Source organism: Cebidichthys violaceus, unplaced genomic scaffold, assembly GCF_023349555.1.
Source record: "Cebidichthys violaceus isolate CVI_PGR_0920_01 unplaced genomic scaffold, fCebVio1.0.p SCAF_16, whole genome shotgun sequence".
NCBI classification, from domain to species: domain Eukaryota; kingdom Metazoa; phylum Chordata; class Actinopteri; order Perciformes; family Stichaeidae; genus Cebidichthys; species Cebidichthys violaceus.
Genome location: NW_027176329.1, coordinates 8,026,302 through 8,047,024, shown reverse-complemented (window position 1 = coordinate 8,047,024; position 20,723 = coordinate 8,026,302). Strand labels below are relative to the sequence as shown.

The window sequence follows — 20,723 nt, the reverse complement described above, 5'->3', positions numbered from 1 at the left end:
GCAGCTGACTGGAAGAGCACGCCAAACTAGTAAAGTTAACACAGAAATACCGGAAGTAAGACATTTTTGTCTTCACAATAAAATTTATAATGTGTTTATCCTGTAACAAGGAAACTCGATATGCAAGGATATGATAACAACAACAGTTTTGCTTTCATTAACTGAATTTAGTTTTTCTCAAATAAGTTGTCTCTTATCATATATGTGCTTTGTATGTTTATTACTATGACTTCAACGTTTACAGACCGGACGTGTATGGTTTAATCTAACGAGCTTGACTTTAGTGGAAGTGTGTGACTACACTGGTGATTGCGGAAATAACTACTAAGCCAGAATCAAATAAATAAAGGATTAATATCGAGTCGTAAGCCTGTAACACGGTCCACAATGTCCAGGCAATCCAACCGAACAACAGACAGCAAGAAGATGGTAGGCGACTTCCGCAGGATTAAAAGCAAACAAACCTAGCCAGCCTAACTAGCAAAATGCTAACCGTAGCCTACTAGCTAACCTAACCAACTGGCTATACTACACCTCTGCGAGCTAAATTAATAGTCTTCAGTCATGTGTCTTTGTTTGACAGATGTGGCTACATACATGAGTATTATAGACACATTTGAATCAGTTAACTAGCTAAGTATTTCATTCATAGTTGGGGAACACTGGCTGTGACAGAATGTGTAACGTTAGTTCGATGTAGCACACATGCTAAATAGTTAACGTAGCTGAACCACGATCCCCTCCTTGCCCGTTCACTTTTTAAGATAACCTTTTAAATGAAGTCCATAGTGTGCATGATAACACATACATATACATATATATATGTACTTCATATAGCGTCAAAGGTCTGTAATAATGTTGCTGTGGGTCAGTTTTTATTTGGCATTAAAGGCTTATGTTGCAGCTGCAGTGAATACTAAAAATAACTAAGCATTATGTCAACTAATTATAAATTGTATGTAAACTGTATTTATTGTTTATTATAACCATATATATATATATATACCTGTGTTTTTTATTATTATTTTTATTACTGTTAGACTTCATTTCAGCACCATGAGCTGTCCATAGCATGATCTGTTAAACCTCATTGTGCAGAAACCTGGATCTCTTCCGCATTGACCAAATTACATTTTAGCCAAAATTCAGGGTGTTTTATAGATTTGAGAGAGACAAAAGTAATTGCCTACACTACTTTAAACAGTGTGGACCAAGTGCTACAAGTGGCTACTTGTCACTAAATATATATTTTGTATAATTTTACATGGATTCCTCCTGACCTGTTCAGCATATCTTTGAAGGTGGATTGATGTTATGAAATGAAAAAAAGAAATCAAAGAGATTGGTCTTTAGACTACGCTGGTAGTTTTCCCACATGTGTTTCAGTTAATTTTTGAGCCCGATTCATTTTCAGCACAACTAACATGAGAATTGTGTTTCCTCTGTTGTAGAACTCTGAACTGTTCACGCTGACTTACGGGGCCCTGGTCACCCAGCTCTGTAAAGACTACGAGAATGACGAGGAAGTTAATAAACAACTGGACAAGATGTAAGTGTGACTCGACTGTCACTAACTTAAAACCGGTATGATGTTATCATACCGGTTTTAATTTCCCGTATGTTATTAATTTTTCATATACCGCCATACCGGTGCATAGCCGAAACAATTACTGTCACTCTTCAACAGGCAGCTAGCTAGCTAGCTAAATAAATAAATAAATATATATATATATTTTGCCACTACGGTTGGAGCTAGTTGTCTTAAGTGTATTGAGATGGACCCTTAATCATGGTTATAACTTTATAACACAACAATTAATAACCCACAACTAATGCTCTTTAACAGTGCAAAACGCCACGACACAACAGTTTGTGACACATAAACAATTTGTAACATTAATAATTGTACATTTATAAAATTACATCGCTGAACGGCATGCTGGGTACAGCTCGCTAGCTAGCCCGGTAGTACAAGTCTGCTAACAGCTGAGAGAGGCTCCGTCGCTACATTAAGAACAGAAAAGAGCAGGAGGAACAAAGAGACTTTTGCTTTTTTGGGTATTTTGGTTAGACACATATGCAACGCTGATTACCGTGTAATTAGTGTGGTATTTGTTATAAACGGACGTTGGTACATAGAGGGTGATACGAAGCTGTACGAGGAGGGATTTAGGACCCAGGGGAATGTAGGTGAAGGAAACAGGAAGTGACGGAAGACATGCCACACAAACAGCTGTTCACCGGTTCTTGTGGTAAAAATGTCCACTTAATAATTAAACGTGCGATAAAATAATCTTCGGCATTAATTAATTAATGCGTTAGCGCGGGGGAAAAAATACCGTGACATACAGTGAAACCGCCAGAATCTTACAAAATACCGTGATACACATTTTTGGTCATACCGCCCAGCACTAGTTCACACCCAACATCAACTGCATATGAAAAGGTCACAGTGTTGACGTTATGTCAAAGACGTCTATATCTTGTGTTGTAGAGACTAAAATGAGCATTCTAACCAGCCTGCACCGGCCCGTCCTGTGTTGCAATACCACTAGTTTCTAGAGAGGTGATAGTGAGTCACTGTATAGCGTCCAGTCTGCCCTCAGTCTAGAGGATGAAGAAGTACAGTGCCTCGCGAAATTACGCAATTCCTATTTTGTTGCTGTACAACCTGGAATTGAAACATTATTTCATTTATTCAAAAGCGGTGTTTTCATATGTTCAACTCCATTCCTAAGCCCCTTACTAAGATCTGGTGCTACCAATTACCTTCAGAAGTCACATAATTACTTAAATTAAGTCCACCTGTGACTGCCGATACACAGGTTAGACGAAGCGTAAATAATAGTGGTTTCATCGTCTCTCTGCCACGCCGGACCCAAGCCGATACACAAGCTATCAAAACGTCTACTGACCGTATTGTCCCTGGTCAGTGACTCAGTAATACAGTCCTATTTCTTTGGAGCATGTGGCCAGACATTACATATTGCACCTTTATTATCATATCAATAATTGGATGTTGGCGTTTAACTAATAGAAGTTGTAACTGCATTAGCTAGATTGTATGCTTTGTGCATATTGAGCACATCAAAGGAGCTGCTTTGCTAAAACATGTTAAAGTTCATCGTTTGCTTGTTAAACCATCGGAAGAGAAGTGATTTTTCTGGCCTCTTGGATGTCTCCCTTTTAAAGAAGAGAATACTGATTATATATCAGTATTTATGAAGGAGAGGGACATCTCTGGAAGGCAATGCTGGATACTGCTCTCCCACTAAATAAGATTAAGAAAAATGAATGGGTTTATAACTCAAAAAATTCAAAACATCCTGTCCCGCCGACAGGTCTTTGGACTGGATTTTCTCCGCTTGCCTGGTTGTGAAGCAACCTTAAGCTCTCTCTGAGCTAAGTCATGATGAGGCTCGTCTTACCTCGCCTTAGAAGGCAGTCTTAGTCTGAAGCAGACCATGTTAGGATCAGGAGGAATCAGTTGGCTCTAGAGTCTGTAGGATAAGTTGACTTGGCATTTTAATCGTGATTATCATCATTTTGCAAAGTGTATGACACAATAATGACTCTTTACGATGCACTGCATTTTTCCTCAGCACTTTTCCTCTACGATGAAGAAGAAGAATGACTTAATCTCTCTGTCTCCTGCTCCTCTCTCTGTCTTCTCTCTCTGTCTTAGGGGTTATAACATTGGCGTGCGCCTGATCGAGGACTTCCTGGCGCGCTCCAGCATCGGCAGGTGTCAGGATTTCCGAGAAACAGCCGATGTCATTGCTAAGGTAATTGGACTTTTCCAGGCCAATCAGAGCGTGACCGTGGAACTTCTCCCAAAGATGGAGGGAGGCAGGAGGGGAAGGAGGGATGACAGAAACAGAAAGATTAGAGAGGAGTGATGTTGAGGAAGCCTCTGAACAATTAATGAGGGAAAGACGGATGTTGGGAGGGTTTGGGGGAAAATTGATGATTGTGACTGGGTAGATCGGAAAAAGTTAAAGTCCCAGTCTGCATCCTTTGAAACTTGAGACCAAGATTAGATAGCAACCTAGATGACTCAAGATGTCAGATATAAAAATACTTATTATGGCAAGGCTGCTGCGTCTCCGGTGTCACTCCCTTTTACATACGCAAAAAACCCTGAAAAATCCGCTCCAAAGCCATTGAATATTTTCATTGGTGTAACTGCAACGCTGATTTGTGCATGCGTGAGAATGCTGACACGTCACAGGGACAAAGTGCGGCAGAAGGAAAGAAGCAACAGACAGCTGTTATCAGATATCAGGTGTGTGTGTGTGTGTGTGTGTGTGTGTGTGTGTGAGAATTGGAATTCCAGCTAAATGAATGTGCTGTGCTGTGTTTTCAATCGAATAACCCATTGTTTTTTTGTTTTTTATCCACTCCACTCGCCGTGTTGTTGTTAGGTTGCATTTAAGATGTACCTGGGATGTACCCCCAGTGTGACCAACTGGAGTCCAGCGGGAGATGAATTCTCCCTCATCCTTGAGAACAACCCGCTGGTAGACTTTGTGGAGCTGCCGGATAACCACAGCACGCTGGTCTACTCCAACCTGCTGTGTGGGGTCCTCAGAGGAGCCCTGGAGATGGTAAGGTCCACTCACTATACATTTTACACTTCCTGGTGATCGTAGAATAGAGTAATCCATATATTTACTGTGCAAAGAGGACAGAATTGTAAGTGATTATTTGTCTGATTTAGGTCCAGATGGCCGTGGATGTGAGATTTGCTCAGGACACTCTGAGAGGGGACAATGTGACAGAAATCCGCATGAAGTTTATCAAGAGGATTGAAGAAAATCTCCCAGCAGGAGACGAGTGATGGAAACGGAAAGATCCTTCCCGCAACTTCTTGTCTGATTTAGGGAGGACCGAGTCACGTGAGGAACACCGTCAGAAGATGAATGAACTCAGAATCAAAACATCAAAATGAGAGCTCCATGGCACCGATCTGTGCTCCAGTTCCTAAATGAGATGTTCCTGCTGTGGAGAAGAGAATGCCTCTGACCATTTATCTCGCACCATCCCTCATTGAAAGTCACTTTTTTCTTAATTTACTGTTCAAATATCTGTCCTGTTTCTTAAAAGAATTATTTCGTTTTTTTTTCTTTTTTGATGCAAGGCTGGGAAGCCTTACGTCGTAATGTTTTTATGTATGTCTTGTCTGTTTTCCTTTTTTTTTTAAAGAAATCACACTCTATTTCTGCCATTTATATGGCATGTTAATTTATGTAGGTAGATATGTCAAATAAAAGCAACATATTTAATACGATACTTTTCTTGTGTGTCTGTAATGGTCGAGGCACACACACACACACACACACACACACACACACACACACACAGTGTCCTCTGTACCACCTTGTCAGCTCTGCTTCAGCGTACTCTGCTAGCGTTATTCCTTTGGAGTGCTGCAGCCGCTCTGGGAAGGCAAACAATAACAGACTTAATGCTTCTCTTATGTTTGTTCAGGGGACATGGAAGTAATCTGTGTGTTTGTGTGTGTGTTGGTTCTGGTTGTCACACCTGTGAATGGCTTTACATCACTCTGAAGTAACGAACAGAACTGCTCGTTCAGACCGACTGCACACCTCATCAATAACTGAAAACACTGGCGGCCATTCACACACACACACACACACACACAGTTTACATACACAAATCATTAGTCTGGTTTTAGAAGCAAATATCTGGTCCGGATACTATGAGAACGTTAGCCATGTTTTTCTTATTCTTTTGTCTTTTTTTTGTTGTGCAACAGAAGAATAACATTGGTACCAAACTCACAAGTCTGCTGAAAGTAGTGCACAGAGAGGATGAGATTGTCAGATATGGATTTGGAGAAATCTGTCAGCTATTAGCTGCTGCAAACCTTCGGGCTCTACACATCCCATTTTACAGCTGTTATTACACCAACCCATTTCTGCTTTTACAGTTTTAGTCTTCAGGCACTTGAAGTACAAATTCTCCAAAGAGCCACCAGAGGTTGCTGTGTACATAACGTTCCTCAGCCCTTGGCAGCATTGTTCCCAGTAAAAAGCTGGAGTGGGAATTGTGGGAGAAAAACGTTCCCTGTTTTGTGGGAGTAAAGGCTAGAGCTGCCAGAAAACTTAAAAAAAAAAAAAGGTTCATTTCACATTATGAATATGGAAAGAGCAGACAATTCGCAGTCGTTAAGCAGAGTTGCCGATGCCAATAGTCTAGCTTTGATTTGGCTGGAGATTAGACAAACAATGACAACATGCAGTCTTTGTGCTTCATAATGCCGGGGAAGATGTATTAGGATGGGATTTCAGAGTATTATTTACTGTCTTAAGCCTCTGCCTACTCCTGTCTGGGGTAGTGCTCATTTAAAAGGATGAATAATGGAAAGTGGAAGCACCCGGACTGCAGTCGGCTTGCAGTAAGCCTGGTGGGCCATTAGACGAGCTCTCAACACATTATACGTGCGCATATCTACGCACCCTGCAGACCTGTGAGGTGGATGTTGGATGGAAAGTGGGCAGGAAATAGTTTTTGTGCACAAGCTCAATGTAAATGACTTGGCAGAATTAGAGCCGTGTACCTGGGGGATGGACGGACAGCTGGGTTTTCTGTGCACTTGTGAAAACCTGTATCACTCTGCCATATGCTCGCAGGTATTTGACTTTATAAACACACACATATATGCACGTGTACTATGTGGAGGCCAACGTTTGGGATGAATTCATCACAACCACTGTACTCACAAATAGGTGTTAATAAGCCTTAGAAGGACCTTGTCCAATTTTTTGGGGTCTCCAAAGCATTTAAAGGCATTCCAATGTTGATTGTTTTCACAGGAAGTGGGTGATGATTAAACAAGAAAGTTTAAAGACCACCAACTAGCACTCCGTTATGACTTCACTCCTCATAACCTGTCCATCTGTGATTGCTATTCCCTTTGTAAGACCACAGATGTTATTGCAGAATGAAAACACAAGGAGAAGAAAAAGTTGTTGTTGATGCACTTAAGACTCCCTCTTAGTCATGAGGAATTGCTTCAAAGATGCTATTTTTGTCGTCTCCCTCTCCTTTCGCTCCGTCATAAATGTGAAACACACACACATGCACTCTGGGAAGAAGGACATCTCCCATCACGGACAGTTTAGTTTGGTGTCTCCCATCGGCACACACAACATTTTATTTTTGCTTATGTTATCATCATTCATATTTTATATTGCAGCTAGCCCATATTTTTCAGAAAACTTCACCAGGACAGACCTGAAAAACAAGTAGCAAAATGTTACGGGCCCAAGACAACGTGCGCCGATCTGCTTTAAGCCAGCTAAACGGTTCCATGTGGCCTTTATGGGAAACAAATGGTGAAAGGCACGCTGTGACAGTAAAGCCCAGCACACAGCCTGTTATTGACCTGCGCTTATTGAATACCGCATCCCTTTCTTCTACCTCCAATCCATCCATTTCCATCCACCGTTTCTCTTAGTTTTCCCACTTTATTTTGTCAGTCATTGTTTCAATCATTCCTCCTTTTTTTCTGTTTTCTTAGTCTTAATGTTTTGCTGATGTGCTCAAGGAAAGCCAGCAGTCCCTAAATCAAAGAAAGGATGTGTGATAGTCAACCTTTTGGGAATGTTCTGTGTCTGATGGGAAACGTGCTGTCTCTCAGGTGAGGTAAGGTCTGACTGGAGACGCAGTCGACCGGGATTTCCAGAGGTTTCCGGAGTGTGTGTTTTGTGTCTGGTCAGTGGAAAGAGCGGAGATCACAGCAGGATGGACAGCACTCTTTAAGAAGAGAATGCATGGAGTCAGCAAACAAGTGTGTTTGTGGTAAAAAAACCCATCCCTGACAGACTGAATAATGCTCCCAGGCAGTGAAGCGGTGGGAAGAGGTGGTTGATTTAATGATTGTCTCTCTGTTGCGCACCTGAAAAGATGATCACATGGACATGAGAGTTGTTGCTACATAAATTCACAGGCTCTGCACTTGTCTGCTAAAACACATTCAGAGATTTTAGCGGTTTGAGGGATGTTCTTTTGGGATTTATGTGCATAAACACCTCAGTAAATAAGTGTGCATGTGCTTTTTGAGGGGTAATTATGAGTTGAGTTGGTAGTTGGTCACATTATCTACCCACTGAAATCTGCTACAGCATCTGTAAGCCATTCGGAATATGAATCATCACCCACTTCCAGACAAACCATTGAGCACTTCCTATAAATCGAATAACTCATGCGTTGCTCAACCATTTAGCATGGACAGCACATCCACTAGAATGTGAGACATGTTTAGGCCTCTCTGAGTTATGTCTGGGTCATCAGGAGCGTTGGCAGGAAGGGTGAAACGAGAAGCAAAACTAGTGAAACGCACCTCTCCAAGCTCAAAATAAAAGCATGGATCGGATCCAGCTAACCCGTTCGATAAACTCCTGGATCCCCAGTGTCACAAGGGATTCTTGTTAACAAAGAAAACATCTTCTCAGCAGGAAGACATGTCAGGTTGAAATGGGTCCAAAGTGGGGTCATTTCTCTGTCTCAGGAATGACCTGACTGGTTCCACGAGGGTTTCAGTCGGAGCCCTCGACGACGCCGAGCCATTTAATGCCTTGTTTTGAGTTTTTCCTCGTTCCCTTTCTTCCAGGCTTTTTGGATGGGAGCTGCTAAGCTGCCTTCACTCTGCTTCCAATTTCCTCCTGCTCTTTTGTTCTTCCTCTTTTCTCCAAGATGTGACGAAGAGGAGTTTTTAGAAAGTTCCTGATGATACAGGCTTTACCCTTTCCAGATCCTCTTTATCTTTAAGCCTGATTTTCCCTACAACACACTGAACTTTTGTCTTGTTTTTCTCCGTCTTTTCTTCCTTTTTTTCCTGACCCCGCAGACGTTGGAGCTGTAGTTTATGTAACAGCGGCAGGACTTTCCAGCTTGGAACGGTCTTTCTTGAAGATGGAGCAAGGAGAATGAGTGGGAAAGAAAGAAAGAAAAAACAAGTGTCATGTAATATTACACTGGCTAGCCCTGAGGGCAAACGGCACCTCACCTTAGACTTCATTATTCCAGGGCCTTTTCCTCCAAATGCACATGTGTAATCATATATTTATATCAGTCTCCCAGGCAGCAACAAATACGTTAATTCCAATTGAAAAGCAGGAATGTGAAAGTCCTGGTTTGCCCTGGACTAAAATCAAACCAGGCTTCCCTCCCATAGCACAGGGCTGCCTAGAGGCTGCACACCAGCTGCACTGGACGGGATATCGCCGCTCACCACTGCCAAGCATGAACCGACCGCCTGTGTGTGTGTGTCACATTCATATTTTGGAGTTACAGAACACACACCGTATATTGATTAGAGCGAAGTACTTCTGATGACGCATGTCTTCCAGGCAGGTCATCTGTCTAACTTTTAAAGCATGATATCTGAGCTAATATCGCAACATCAATCCAGACCCCAGCCCAAAGGCTTTATGTCTTCAGCAAGTCATTTATTATCCGCCCACTTCAAGCACCTTTCACACTAGTCAATGTGATTGTAAGGAGTCTGGATCTCCTATTATGTAGGCTAGACATTTCAGTCTGTATGACTTTCCATATAAAACACCTCAAGCTGTCACACTGGAAAAGACTGGAATCGGACGGATGCAGGTTCATGAAAAATGCTCAGCGTTGGCGATGCATGGTGGGATATTATTCTTTTTATTTCTATTCAGCTGTTGTTTACATTTTTGCAATTGATAATTATGTGTGACATTAAAGCTAACATATTAAACACATTTAATGGCAAAATAACAAAAAGGTTTTGAAGAGGGCAAGTTGTTAAGTTAATGACAAAAAGTTGCACATGGGAATATTTCTGTGCACCAACATTATGCTGTACAGTTATGCGTTTTAATACATGACCATTAACTCGTAATTTGTTTGAATTAATTTGAACCCAACCATTGTAGCCCAATCCAAAACTATATTGCAGAATTGAAGAAGCTTTCTCCATTTTGTTTTCGCAAAGAGATTAGCAATTGAGAACATGACCTGTTGCACTTATAAATCATGCATTTAGCCAGACCAGACATACCAGACCTCTCACCATTTATTCACCAAATTTTCTTTGTGTAATTGACATTTTGATAAAGATTTCTCTACTCTTAGCCAATGCAGACTAACTAATAGTTAGTTCAAATGTTAACCTGATGGCCCAAGAGGTCTGGGGACAGCCAAAGTTGTATATCATCTAGGGACCATGAATTTCAATGTTGTGCCGATCTATTCATGTTGGAATATTTTATTGGATAAGTGTAAACTTTGACTTGAGTGTAAATTTGAGTGTAAAGATGGTGGCACTAGAGAAAAAAGTCAGGGGATCGCCAAGGTCTTTAGGATTCACCCTTTGGGGACCATGCATGTCAAAACCATCCAATAGCCTGATTGTTAAGATATTTTAGGCTGGACTAAAGTGCTAGATTGACTGGCAGAGATCTCTGCCGCTAGTGTGGCTAAATAAAGATGGTGAATTTGTCCTTGTAACTCAGCTACAGAAAGCATAATCCATTATCTGGTGTTTTTATGTTTTATGATCCACCTGTATTTTGTTTTATTCTATTGTTTTTTTTGTTTTGTTTTTTTCTTATGAAAAACACCTTGTAACCTTTTAAAGAAAAGTGCTAAATAAATTAAGTTTATACTCTTTAACCATTAACCAATGTTCACACTGTTACTCGTGGTATTATTTCCATCAGGTATAGTCTTTCTCTATCCCAATATTGCTGGAGTCTGTGGTAGTGTGTCTGTCCAACTGTAAAGCCTTCAAAGTCTTTCTAATGTTGCCAAGTTCAAGACCCCTTGTTCAACCGCTGGGCAGTGATACAAAGGCATCTGGGTGAAGAGGGATTTATGTTTTTGGCTGTATTCATCGGACAGGCCAATATGCACAGAGCATGCCTCTTCAGCGGGAGTGATTCTCTTGAACATTTTCTTGCTTAACATGAAAGTCCTGTTCTTCCAGGTGTATACGATGTTGCAAAATGCAAGATTTTAACAAGATCTCACTGCAGTTTGATTTATGCTAACAATGTGGATCTTTGAGAAGCCCTTTAGCAGAAAAAAAGGATGTTGTCAATACAGAAAAGGAGTTGTGTTTGAGAGAGGACACATATACCTGTGTGTATTTATTGTCCTTTGAATACAACAAGTGCATAGATGTGTGTGGGATGCATAATGGAAGTGTATTCTCAAATGGCAATGTTCGTGCCAAACATGTGTATAGCTGAATGTTAAACTTTTGCCTTTCCCATTTCCTCACTCATGTCATTCAGTAATGTGAGCACTGTGCCAAAAGTTCTTCTTAATTTTTATGGCGTCGAATTTGTGATGTTTGCGTCTGCGTGCGTACGTATCGTAGAAGATTTCTCCCTGCACACGTGAACATGTGTGCATCTGCTTCACCTATGTACCTACCTCCCTGTGTGATTTTGTTACTCATTCAATGTAGAGGTGTTGAAAGCACTCTCTGCGGGCCTCATAACACACAAACCTTTTTCCAATTAGCCGACCAGGTTGTGCTCAGTGGTGCTTAGATCTACTGTAAATCTGACCCAGACTAAACACCCACTGGGTCCTGCTCCAAAGGGACAGATAGAGAGAGGAAGAGGGAGGAAGCTGTCAAGAGCTGTGTAGCATTTTGTCGGATGCTTTCCGGGCCTCTCATGCTGCAGGTCAGTGTCTGGCCCTCTGACTGTCATCATCCACATCAGTCAGCCAGTTAAAGGACAGTCATATGGTTTCATGCAGGGAAGAAATTAAAGATTCTGATCTCTGTGGCAATGTTACAGCCACACACACGCATGCAGCCACAATCACATCTTTTCTCTCTGTACTGACTGGACAAGAAACCAGAAGGGTCTCTTGTTTTCAGCAAACAGCGGGTAGCTAACTGTCACAGAGTGAGATTCTCTTTCCAGCCACCATCAGTGTTTATGTTTCACAGAAACTATGAACCAATTTAGTTGTTAATATGCTGTGAGACCATGTCATTGTTTCCTATTCCCTCTTCTTTAATTCTATGAAAGAGTTTCTTTGATTCAGAAATCAAACCACAATAACTTAAACCAAAATTGTATTCCAAAAAACAAAGCAAAGTGAAACACAATCCCTGAAAACAATCTGTTTTCAGAAATCATATTTGGTTTCTTTTGCCCTCGGTATGTAGAAACACACCATGGAGATGCTTTCAATGGACATGAAAGCTGAGTGAATTAGACCTGGATGTCCTCGGAGATTTGCTTTGAAAGACAATAGCATGACTCCACCTACAAGGGAACATCCATCCATAACATTTTTTTCTCTTCACTTTTCTCTCTCCTATGTCCTTCTCTGTTTTATCTCCGTCTTGGCAGGTGTAAAGTCCAAATAGATGATGCTGTGAGAAAAAAATGAAGGCATGTCTTAGCCAAGATGAAAGTAAGGACACTTTTTTTGAGCAGTATGCTTATACCTGGCATGAGCAACCAGTTCATGTCTTGGTCCACGACAGTGAATCCAAAAAACCTAACCACGAATCACAGCATTTAACAGATGATTAATATGTAAAAGGTATTTTTATTATTATTTATTCCTCTTAAAATCTGAGAAAAAAATAATGTTTGTAAAAATAACAAAAACAATAGTATGAAAAATGACTAAGGCAAAAATTACAGGCATAACAGCAAAGTCTTTACGACTTAGTTTTAGCAAGGATGGCATGGTTCACCACTTTAATATAGAGTGAAATATCTCAAACACTGTTGGAGGGATTGCCATAAAGTTTTGAACAGTTATTTGCTCTAATGCCATGGGCTCAATGTTGTGGTTTTGAATTGATTCAGATTAGACTATTTGATTAATTCCCATGACATTTGGTTCCAACTTCTTATCCCCCTTTGGATGAATAGTAATCACTTAGGTGATCCATTAGCTTTTCACGCAGCATCATGTCCAAATTTGTCCAATATTTTTTGTTTATAACTAATGACATTTCCATCAGCTGTACTTTTCATTTAGTAGTAATTTGCAAATGTTAGCATGCTAATAGCCTACACTAAGAGGGGAAACATGGAAAAAACAATACCTGCTAAACATTAGCATGTTGATATTAGCTTTTAGCTCAAAACTACTGGGCCACAGTCTCATGAAGATGATTGTATGATGGTAGAGACATAACCTTGTTTAGCTATATCAAGGGCATCTGTAATGTAAAATATTATTTGTGTTTTCTTGCAACTCTAAACAACGCAAATTTGTCTTCTTGTCATTTTTGTAAAATTGCTCCACTGCTTTTACATAATTTCCCTAGTAGAAGCTTTAAAAGCAGCTACTGATGACTGATAGCAATGTTGTAGTGAACAATGTAACTTGTGCAACTCAAAAACAGTCCTTAAAAAATCTTTTTACAGCACATAAAAAACCCTAAAGGTTAAGGCGGAATCATAAGTGATTTCACTGATGTTGCTATGGTTTGTTGTAATGGGATGTGCTGCAACCAGTAGAAACACTAAATCCACTCTCACACCTGAGGCCAGAGGCACCAACCATCCTGATGGTGACACCTCCACCATGAAAGCTCGATCCATAGGGTGGGCCTGGTAATGGAAGCTCAAAGAGTTAACTGTTCAGAGACACAACCCCCCATTCACACCCAGCTCCGGTGCTGCATGGTCTGGTTCAACTTTACAACATGAATGGGGGTCTTAAAAACATGCCCTGTCACTACTCAACCTCCAAAAAATGGCACTGATTTTGAGACACATACACAGACACACACACACACACACACACACACACACACACACACACACACACACACACACACACACACACAGACACACACACACACACACACACACACACACACACACACACACACACACACCTGCCCACTGCTCACCAATCTTTGACACATGCCGGGAGAAAGGTGGGGCTCTAGTTTAAGCAGGGTATTTATGATATGACATCATCAGGCCAGGTGATGGAGTGCTGTGTCATGCTTTGTTTGGTTTTCCAGCACTAACCGTATAAGCAACAACACCAGCTTGCGGAAAACACGTCAGTTGGGGGATATAACTGAGATTGGCACACAGCGGTGAGGAGAGGACAATAACATAAAATAATAACCCAGGGGGTGAATGTGTTTGGAAGAAATTCAGGTTTGAGCCTAAGTGTGTAATTATAACAAGGTGCCGTCAATCACAGTTTCCGCTCCCTCAACCACTGCCTTAACACCTCAGTGACCCCTGACTCCGCCACATACATCACAACACCAACATTATGCTCCTTGTGACCCATGAGGTACCTCTCAACACCTTCATATTGAACATACGGTATGATGGTTACATACATACTGTAGAGCCAAATACACACATGCACACATGAGGGTTCATTTGCCGACTTTGCCAGTGGTTAGGGATGTTTTAGTCAATTTAAAACCACAGTGTAAACAGAAATTTCATATTCTGTGTAATTTTCTAAATCATTTTGCATGTTTTTTGATTCATTTTCTACCAATGTGGCATTGGTTTTAGTTTCACATTTGTCTTCTTTATTCATTCATTCATTTTGACAGAAGTTACATATAATAATCCATTATGAATAATGGATAAATGGATGGATGGATCTTAACTCTTTCACTAAGCTTCCATTTTTTGTCCATTTTTTAAACCATTTTACAAGCACTTCTCTGCACATTAAAAAAAGATGGAAACAGAGAGTGAGCTCGACCCCCAAAATAATAGAATGGCTGTGGTCAGTAGTGCAAAGTTTGGACGCATGAATCAGCAAGGAAAGAATGACGCACATAGTGGAGGTTTCCATGAATTGTGACTCATTCATTAGCACCTCTTTATAGAGTTGTGTACCTCGTTGTAAAAAGGTACACTGTACCTAAAAATAGGAGCAAGTAACATGCTAGGAAAACAGCATCTGATGTTTCCATGCTCCTATTTTAGGCACTTATGTAAAGTTTGTGACGGGGTTAAGACTAAAAATGGTGGTGTGATGTGGTCAAAGACACATCACACCACCTGTAGACCCGCCCTCGCTACTGGTGTTCCAATAGGGCCGTAACACCAACCAGCAGCTCCAAGGAAAAGCATAATTATTTCCAATTCCTGAAAGGGATTGAATACACCCTGTTCTGTGTGTAAGGGTATGTTTGTGAACAGTGTGTCTGGGTTTGTCAGTAATGTGAAATCCCTCACATCTGCATATTTTGATGTCTATTGTTGAAAGGAAGCATCAGTGAACTTTCATAATCTAACAGGAACTTGTCATGTGTTAAAGACAGTGAAATGTTAACAATGTTTCCTGTCCATTGTTTCCGTTTCAGGGCACCTAGAGACTGAAGTGGGAGGAGTGTGGATGCCTGCAACAGCTGACAGATGAGGCCACTGTAGGAAAAGGAAGTGGGATGTACTTGTTTGACCTGTCAACTGGGCGGAGGAAATGTGAATTGTCATCTGGGGTCAGGTCAGTCTGTCTGTGTCTTTTGCACCAGAAACTAAATCTAAATTTTATGAGCGTTAGTCAACTAAGAATTTCTTAGTTTATAGTTAGTGATGAGAAGGACAGCTCTGTCACAGCTAAACTTGAAACCAGGGTATTCTCAGAACTAGCTAGCAAAAGGGTTGATAGTTATTCCGAACAGCCACGCTCGAAGGTGGCATAAAAAGTCTCTGTAATAGATAAGGGGCAAAATGTGATGATTTTTCAAACAGTTGCAGTGAACGCTATGCCTTGAAGGCATATAGCGCTCATCATCACTTAAAAAAAGTCACTGATTCCGTTGAAGCATACTGACTTCAGACACAAATCAGCAATGTAGGATCCCACTTGATTGTGCAAAAGAGGATTTTAATGCAGTGTATTTTGCCAGCTTTATCTAATCTATTTTTGATTCCTGGTTTCTCTTGACAAAATTTGGTGGGAACGGATCTGTCACATAGAACCCCAGTGGTCAGTGGTGCGAGATAATTGGCTTCTATTATCCTTGTCTGAATGAGTGAGGGCAAACAAAGCTGTCCTGCAGAGGAGGGGAGCAATGGTCATCCCACTGGCCATATTACCGAAGCCACTTTTCAGGTGAAACTGGAGAAGAGATCACATTTTGTGGTGAAGGACTTTTGGCTAGCTGAGGGGATCAGATATGGAAGAGGAAATTAGAGGAGAAATAATTTGGCAAAATTGTTTAATAGAGGCGTGACACACGCTGCTGTAGATAGAGGGTGGATTAGGTTAAATTGGATGAGGTCTGGCCTCTGTACATGAAGAGAAACAACCGCAAACCATATATCCACTAAGTCATTCCTGAGCAGTTTTTGGCATAAACCGCTGATTCATTTTCCTCTTTTCAATATTCTGCTCTATACTCATCTCCTGTTCACTCAGCTTCTCATCATTTTCTCTCCACGGTATTAAGGTTTCAATGTGATAATTCCAATTTACCTTCACGGTTTTGACAAAGCATACATTTCTTTTACTGGTCTTCAACATGGATTTTACGCAGCATAGCAGGCCCAGCCCAAACACACTTTCCTTCATAAACCTCCCTCCCTATTTCCCAGACTATTATGCTTGCATATTTCAATCGGCATGGAGCACAAGTGACGGGTGGAGGAAGGGCTGAGAGGGAGGAGGGAGAGGGGAGGAATGAAAAACACAAGGTCAGCGAGAGAGACATTTCATTCTTTCACACCATGTGTTACTGTAAGATATTCATTTCCTCTGTGATTCCTCTCCCTCCCTCCAGCCCTTTGTTTTTCTTCTCCATCACTGTCAGCGTGCACTGGCTGAGGTAGTCCAGGTCGCATCAAGTCCACTGGATCCCCTCTGTATCTTGAATCCATCCCTCCATATAGGTTTCCCTAACTGTGAACCGTGCAGAGTGCAGCTGTGGTAACCCAAGAGCTTTTTGTTGTAGTTCTGAGCCGCCAAAGCCCAAAATGAGAATGTTTGACTTCTGAGCCTGGTTTTGTGATTGAACTAAAGTAACAATCTTATTCATCAAATCAAATCTAGATAGAGATCTGTTGACTTTGTGTGAGATTTCTAGTCAGCCTTGGATTGACTGTACGATAACATGGCAGCAACATAATCTGAAAACAGGGCTTTTTTAGTTTGCAAACCAATGAAATGTTATTAATTTATGTCAGGCAGTAATTAATACATTATTTAACAGTCATGGCAAATAGGGAACAAACTGATCCCTTTCCTCATTTCTGTCTCATTCTTCTTCTTTTTCTTTTTGTCCATTTCTAACCCCTGCTCTGTACTGCCTCTACAGTAAGCCTGAAGTTACTACTTAATAGTGCAGCATTGCTCTGACTTAAGACATTCTTATCATAAAATTATAAAAACACGATTGTGGTTATGCTTCAAATGCAAAGCATTCTGGCAGCTAGAGAGTGGATATAAGTCATTCCATGTGGCGACGAGGGTTGCTAAGGCCCAAAGTGTCACATGCGTCTGTTGCAGCTCTTTGGTTCCCATGCACAGTAGCCAAGGATCCTCATTAAATCATGTGCTTTCATTTTAGTCATAATGTGCTGTAGCTAACTGGTTACATCATTGAAATAAGGAACAGTATGTTTATGACATCCAGCCTGATTCAAATGTAATCCATCTTTGTACCAGATGTACTGTGATAAGCAGATCAGAGGTCGCAGAGACACAGGTGTTCAAAAACACTCTAACAGTGGTTTGTTATGCTGACAGGAAACAGAGCTGTTACTCAGGGTAACCATAAGGTATAGCCTACCATGCACCCCTGTCCCGCTTTCGAACTTTCTTTGAGGTCAATTGTGGATGCAATCTTTTTGCGTGGTTGATGAGACTTGTGTCAGCTCCTGGTTCCTAATTCAAACGAGCCCAGCAGAGTCCTGGAGCTCTCCAAATATTGTATATAAGGCTCCATCAGACTAATCTTCTCGGTCTCATATTCTAGTCAAGCTCTTAAAGTCTGTCCATAATGGGTACTACAAACTCACAATTGACAGTTTGCTAAACCCTAACTGCAACCATCAGCCATGTCAAGCTCTGGATTTTCTCAGCATGTTAAAACAGTATATGCATGGGTCTGTTCTAAGAGAGCTTCGCCGAATTTAAGGAGGTTGTAGGATGCATCTTTTTCACAAAAAGAGCACAAGTGCAAGGAAAGCATCAAACAGTGCGTTTGTCTGCTAACTGTAAGTGGCAATTGTTACCATGGCAGTTAACCAGCTTACTTAGCATAAAACTACTGTCACGTATTGTTCATAGCACAGCACAGTGAAATGTATCTTCTGCATTTGGTAGGGAGCTACTTTATAGCACTCAGGGAGCAGTTTTGGGGTTTAAGGTTACATGAAAAAAAGCCCTGTTCATGTCTGGCAAATCCACTGTGTAGTATTTCCCCACTGGGTTGAAGCTGGTCCTATGCTATCAGAGTTTAGGCTAAAGTTAGCCCCTCTGACCTGCTCTTCATTGAATTTGGGACATGCAGATTTAGCCTCAGTTTTGTAGCTTGATATTATGTATCTATCAAGTGCATACTTAAAATTCCTGTTAACATTTTAGTATAAGACAGCTTGAAACATTAAAAAGTCAACTCGTGGAGCAAATGTTAGCTTAATTAGCCAGCTAGCTACAGCGGATAAGCTGTTACAAATTTCAGGTAATAAATCTGCCACTGTTATCATCGTAAACTGCATACAGTGTGTGCTGTTTGGATAGTTACGTTGTTAATCACAACAGAGAACTTGTCATCAGACGATGCCGTCGTGATTTCTGAGGACGTCACCCTAGCATTGCTGGGATAATATTTAGCCAGGTGCTGAATGTGGATTGGGAGTCGTTTATAGAGTTGAGTGCTTTATGGAATCCATATCCCTCCTCAACGGGGCCCTCTCTGGGATCCGAGCAGTAACGTGGTGGTCTGCGTGCACAGTGTCCAACAGAGAGAGACAGAAAAAGAGACAGGGGAAGATGGAGTGAAGAGAAAAGTGCAGGACACAATGATGGAGAGAGCGGAGAGAAAGTGAATAACAGATTGAGTCGAGACAAATACCCCTGTGTCTGACTGTGACAGTTGAATTCAATACCCTCTAATGCTGCAAATCAGGCTTCGCACTCCAGCTATTCTTTGAACAATTTGTAAGGGAGATAATCACATTTTGGATCGAAAAAAGCTCCACACCACAGTGAAGCAGAACTAAAGAGCTCTGCTAAATTCCTGCCTTTGGAATTTAGATTCCTGTGTTTGCAGACATATGCTTTATATACGAGCCTGGACTGGGCCCACGCACTGTTTTATTTTCTTAACCAAACACCCACTGGCATGTAGCGTAACTGTGGTCAAAAACTGTGGTCAGCAGTGTCCGGACCCCACCCGCACCCGCCGAAGTCCGTACACTGCGCGTCGTTTCACGCGTTCAGCTCGCTCGTATGTGTCCGTGAAAGTGAGAGAGGCTTAGAGATTCAGGAAAGAGTATAGTAGGGTTTGGGCCCTACCAGAGGGCCACCTCGGTGGCTAGGGTTACCTCCACTCCCTCCCCTCTTCCCTCCTTTTTTCCACATGAACAGGAAAACCCTGGCTCTCCCTCCCTCCGAGTAGTGGTGTGTAACGCCATGTGTCTATGAGAGAGAGGTGGGTCGAGCTGGATCTGCTTGGCCTTGGGAAAACCACATACTAGAGTGCACCTAACCTCCAATATGCTTCCCACAGAGAAACGTACATCAGGGGTGTTCACGACCCCCTCAAAAAATCTGCACCCTGCTTTAACCCCCCCCCTTGCCTTTCTTTGTTTCTTTGTGTCTTACTCCCATTCTTTTTCTTGTTTTTCTTAGGTTTCACCAAGTTTAGCACTTATTCATCCCCTCTTTCTTTTTCAAAACGTGCAAACATGTCAGTGGTAATTCATGTTGATAGCAGCCTTTTGTCCAAATATTTCCACTGTAACTTTAACCAAGAAATCAATGGTAAATCCTTTTAATCGAGCTGTTTGCTGAGGTGGCCACAAAGTCCTGCTTTCCTTGGCTAGTTGGCAACGACCTGTTTAAACATACGCCTGTTCCTCTGTTTGGAGTGGAGTTTTGGATTTAACCCCTCAATCCGCCAGTCATCACACCTGATGGGAACAGATAGGCTGAATCTGCTTAAGCTGTCAGTCAGGCTTGGTCTTGGCTGCAAATGCAGCATGTGCGGTGGGTGGTGTGTACAGAATGTGCAATGGATCTACAGTGTGTGAGTGTGTGTTTGTATTGTGCATATGGTTTTGGGTAGAGAATGTATGCAGGGATTGTGTGGGTCATCTGGATGTACCGTGATAATGTTGAGTGTGATGTATGTGTAGTGTGAAGGTTTTTTGGCTTGTATAGTATCGTGCACCGTACAAACAGTGTGCTTCAGTGTGTGTTTGCACTATGTGTGGATTATGTTCAGAGATGTTTTCTTATCTACCACCTCTATAGTGGCCATCCCCGACAGCAACGCTGGTATTGTTTTTTACCTTGTAAGTCTGTATGTGAATCATCATGGCAAAATTTGGGGAAGGGGACCCCTAATTTACGCCACTGGCCCGATTTGGCGTGGTCGCTGGTGTGACCACATTGCACGATGATTTTGAATGCAATTTTAGTTTAGGCAAGACTATTGTATACTAATCATCACTGGTACTGTAAGGACTGCACCCGTCTGCCGTGTTTAAGTACAGTAGCATGAATACATGAAAATC

The 20,723-nt window shown here is 41.5% G+C and overlaps 1 protein-coding gene across 1 annotated transcript; it reads left to right on the top strand.

Moving 5' to 3' along the window:
• Window positions 1-279: 279 nt before the first annotated feature.
• On the top strand, window positions 280-5,290 carry trappc3 (trafficking protein particle complex subunit 3). The gene is made up of 5 exons (XM_068710975.1): window positions 280-429; window positions 1,452-1,549; window positions 3,686-3,785; window positions 4,425-4,607; window positions 4,721-5,290. Exons 1-5 carry the CDS (start codon window positions 388-390, stop codon window positions 4,838-4,840), a joined length of 543 nt encoding a protein of 180 aa, XP_068567076.1. The 5' UTR covers window positions 280-387; the 3' UTR covers window positions 4,841-5,290.
• The last annotated feature ends 15,433 nt before the right edge of the window (window positions 5,291-20,723 follow it).

Excerpts from the sequence above, each read along its gene's own strand:
- trappc3 (XM_068710975.1), top strand. The coding sequence starts at position 388 with ATGTCCAGGCAATCCAACCGAACAACAGACAGCAAGAAGATG. Across the intron at positions 1,550-3,685 it reads AATAAACAACTGGACAAGAT|GGGTTATAACATTGGCGTGC; the intron begins GTAAGTGTGACT and ends TCTCTGTCTTAG. Across the intron at positions 4,608-4,720 it reads TCAGAGGAGCCCTGGAGATG|GTCCAGATGGCCGTGGATGT; the intron begins GTAAGGTCCACT and ends TGTCTGATTTAG.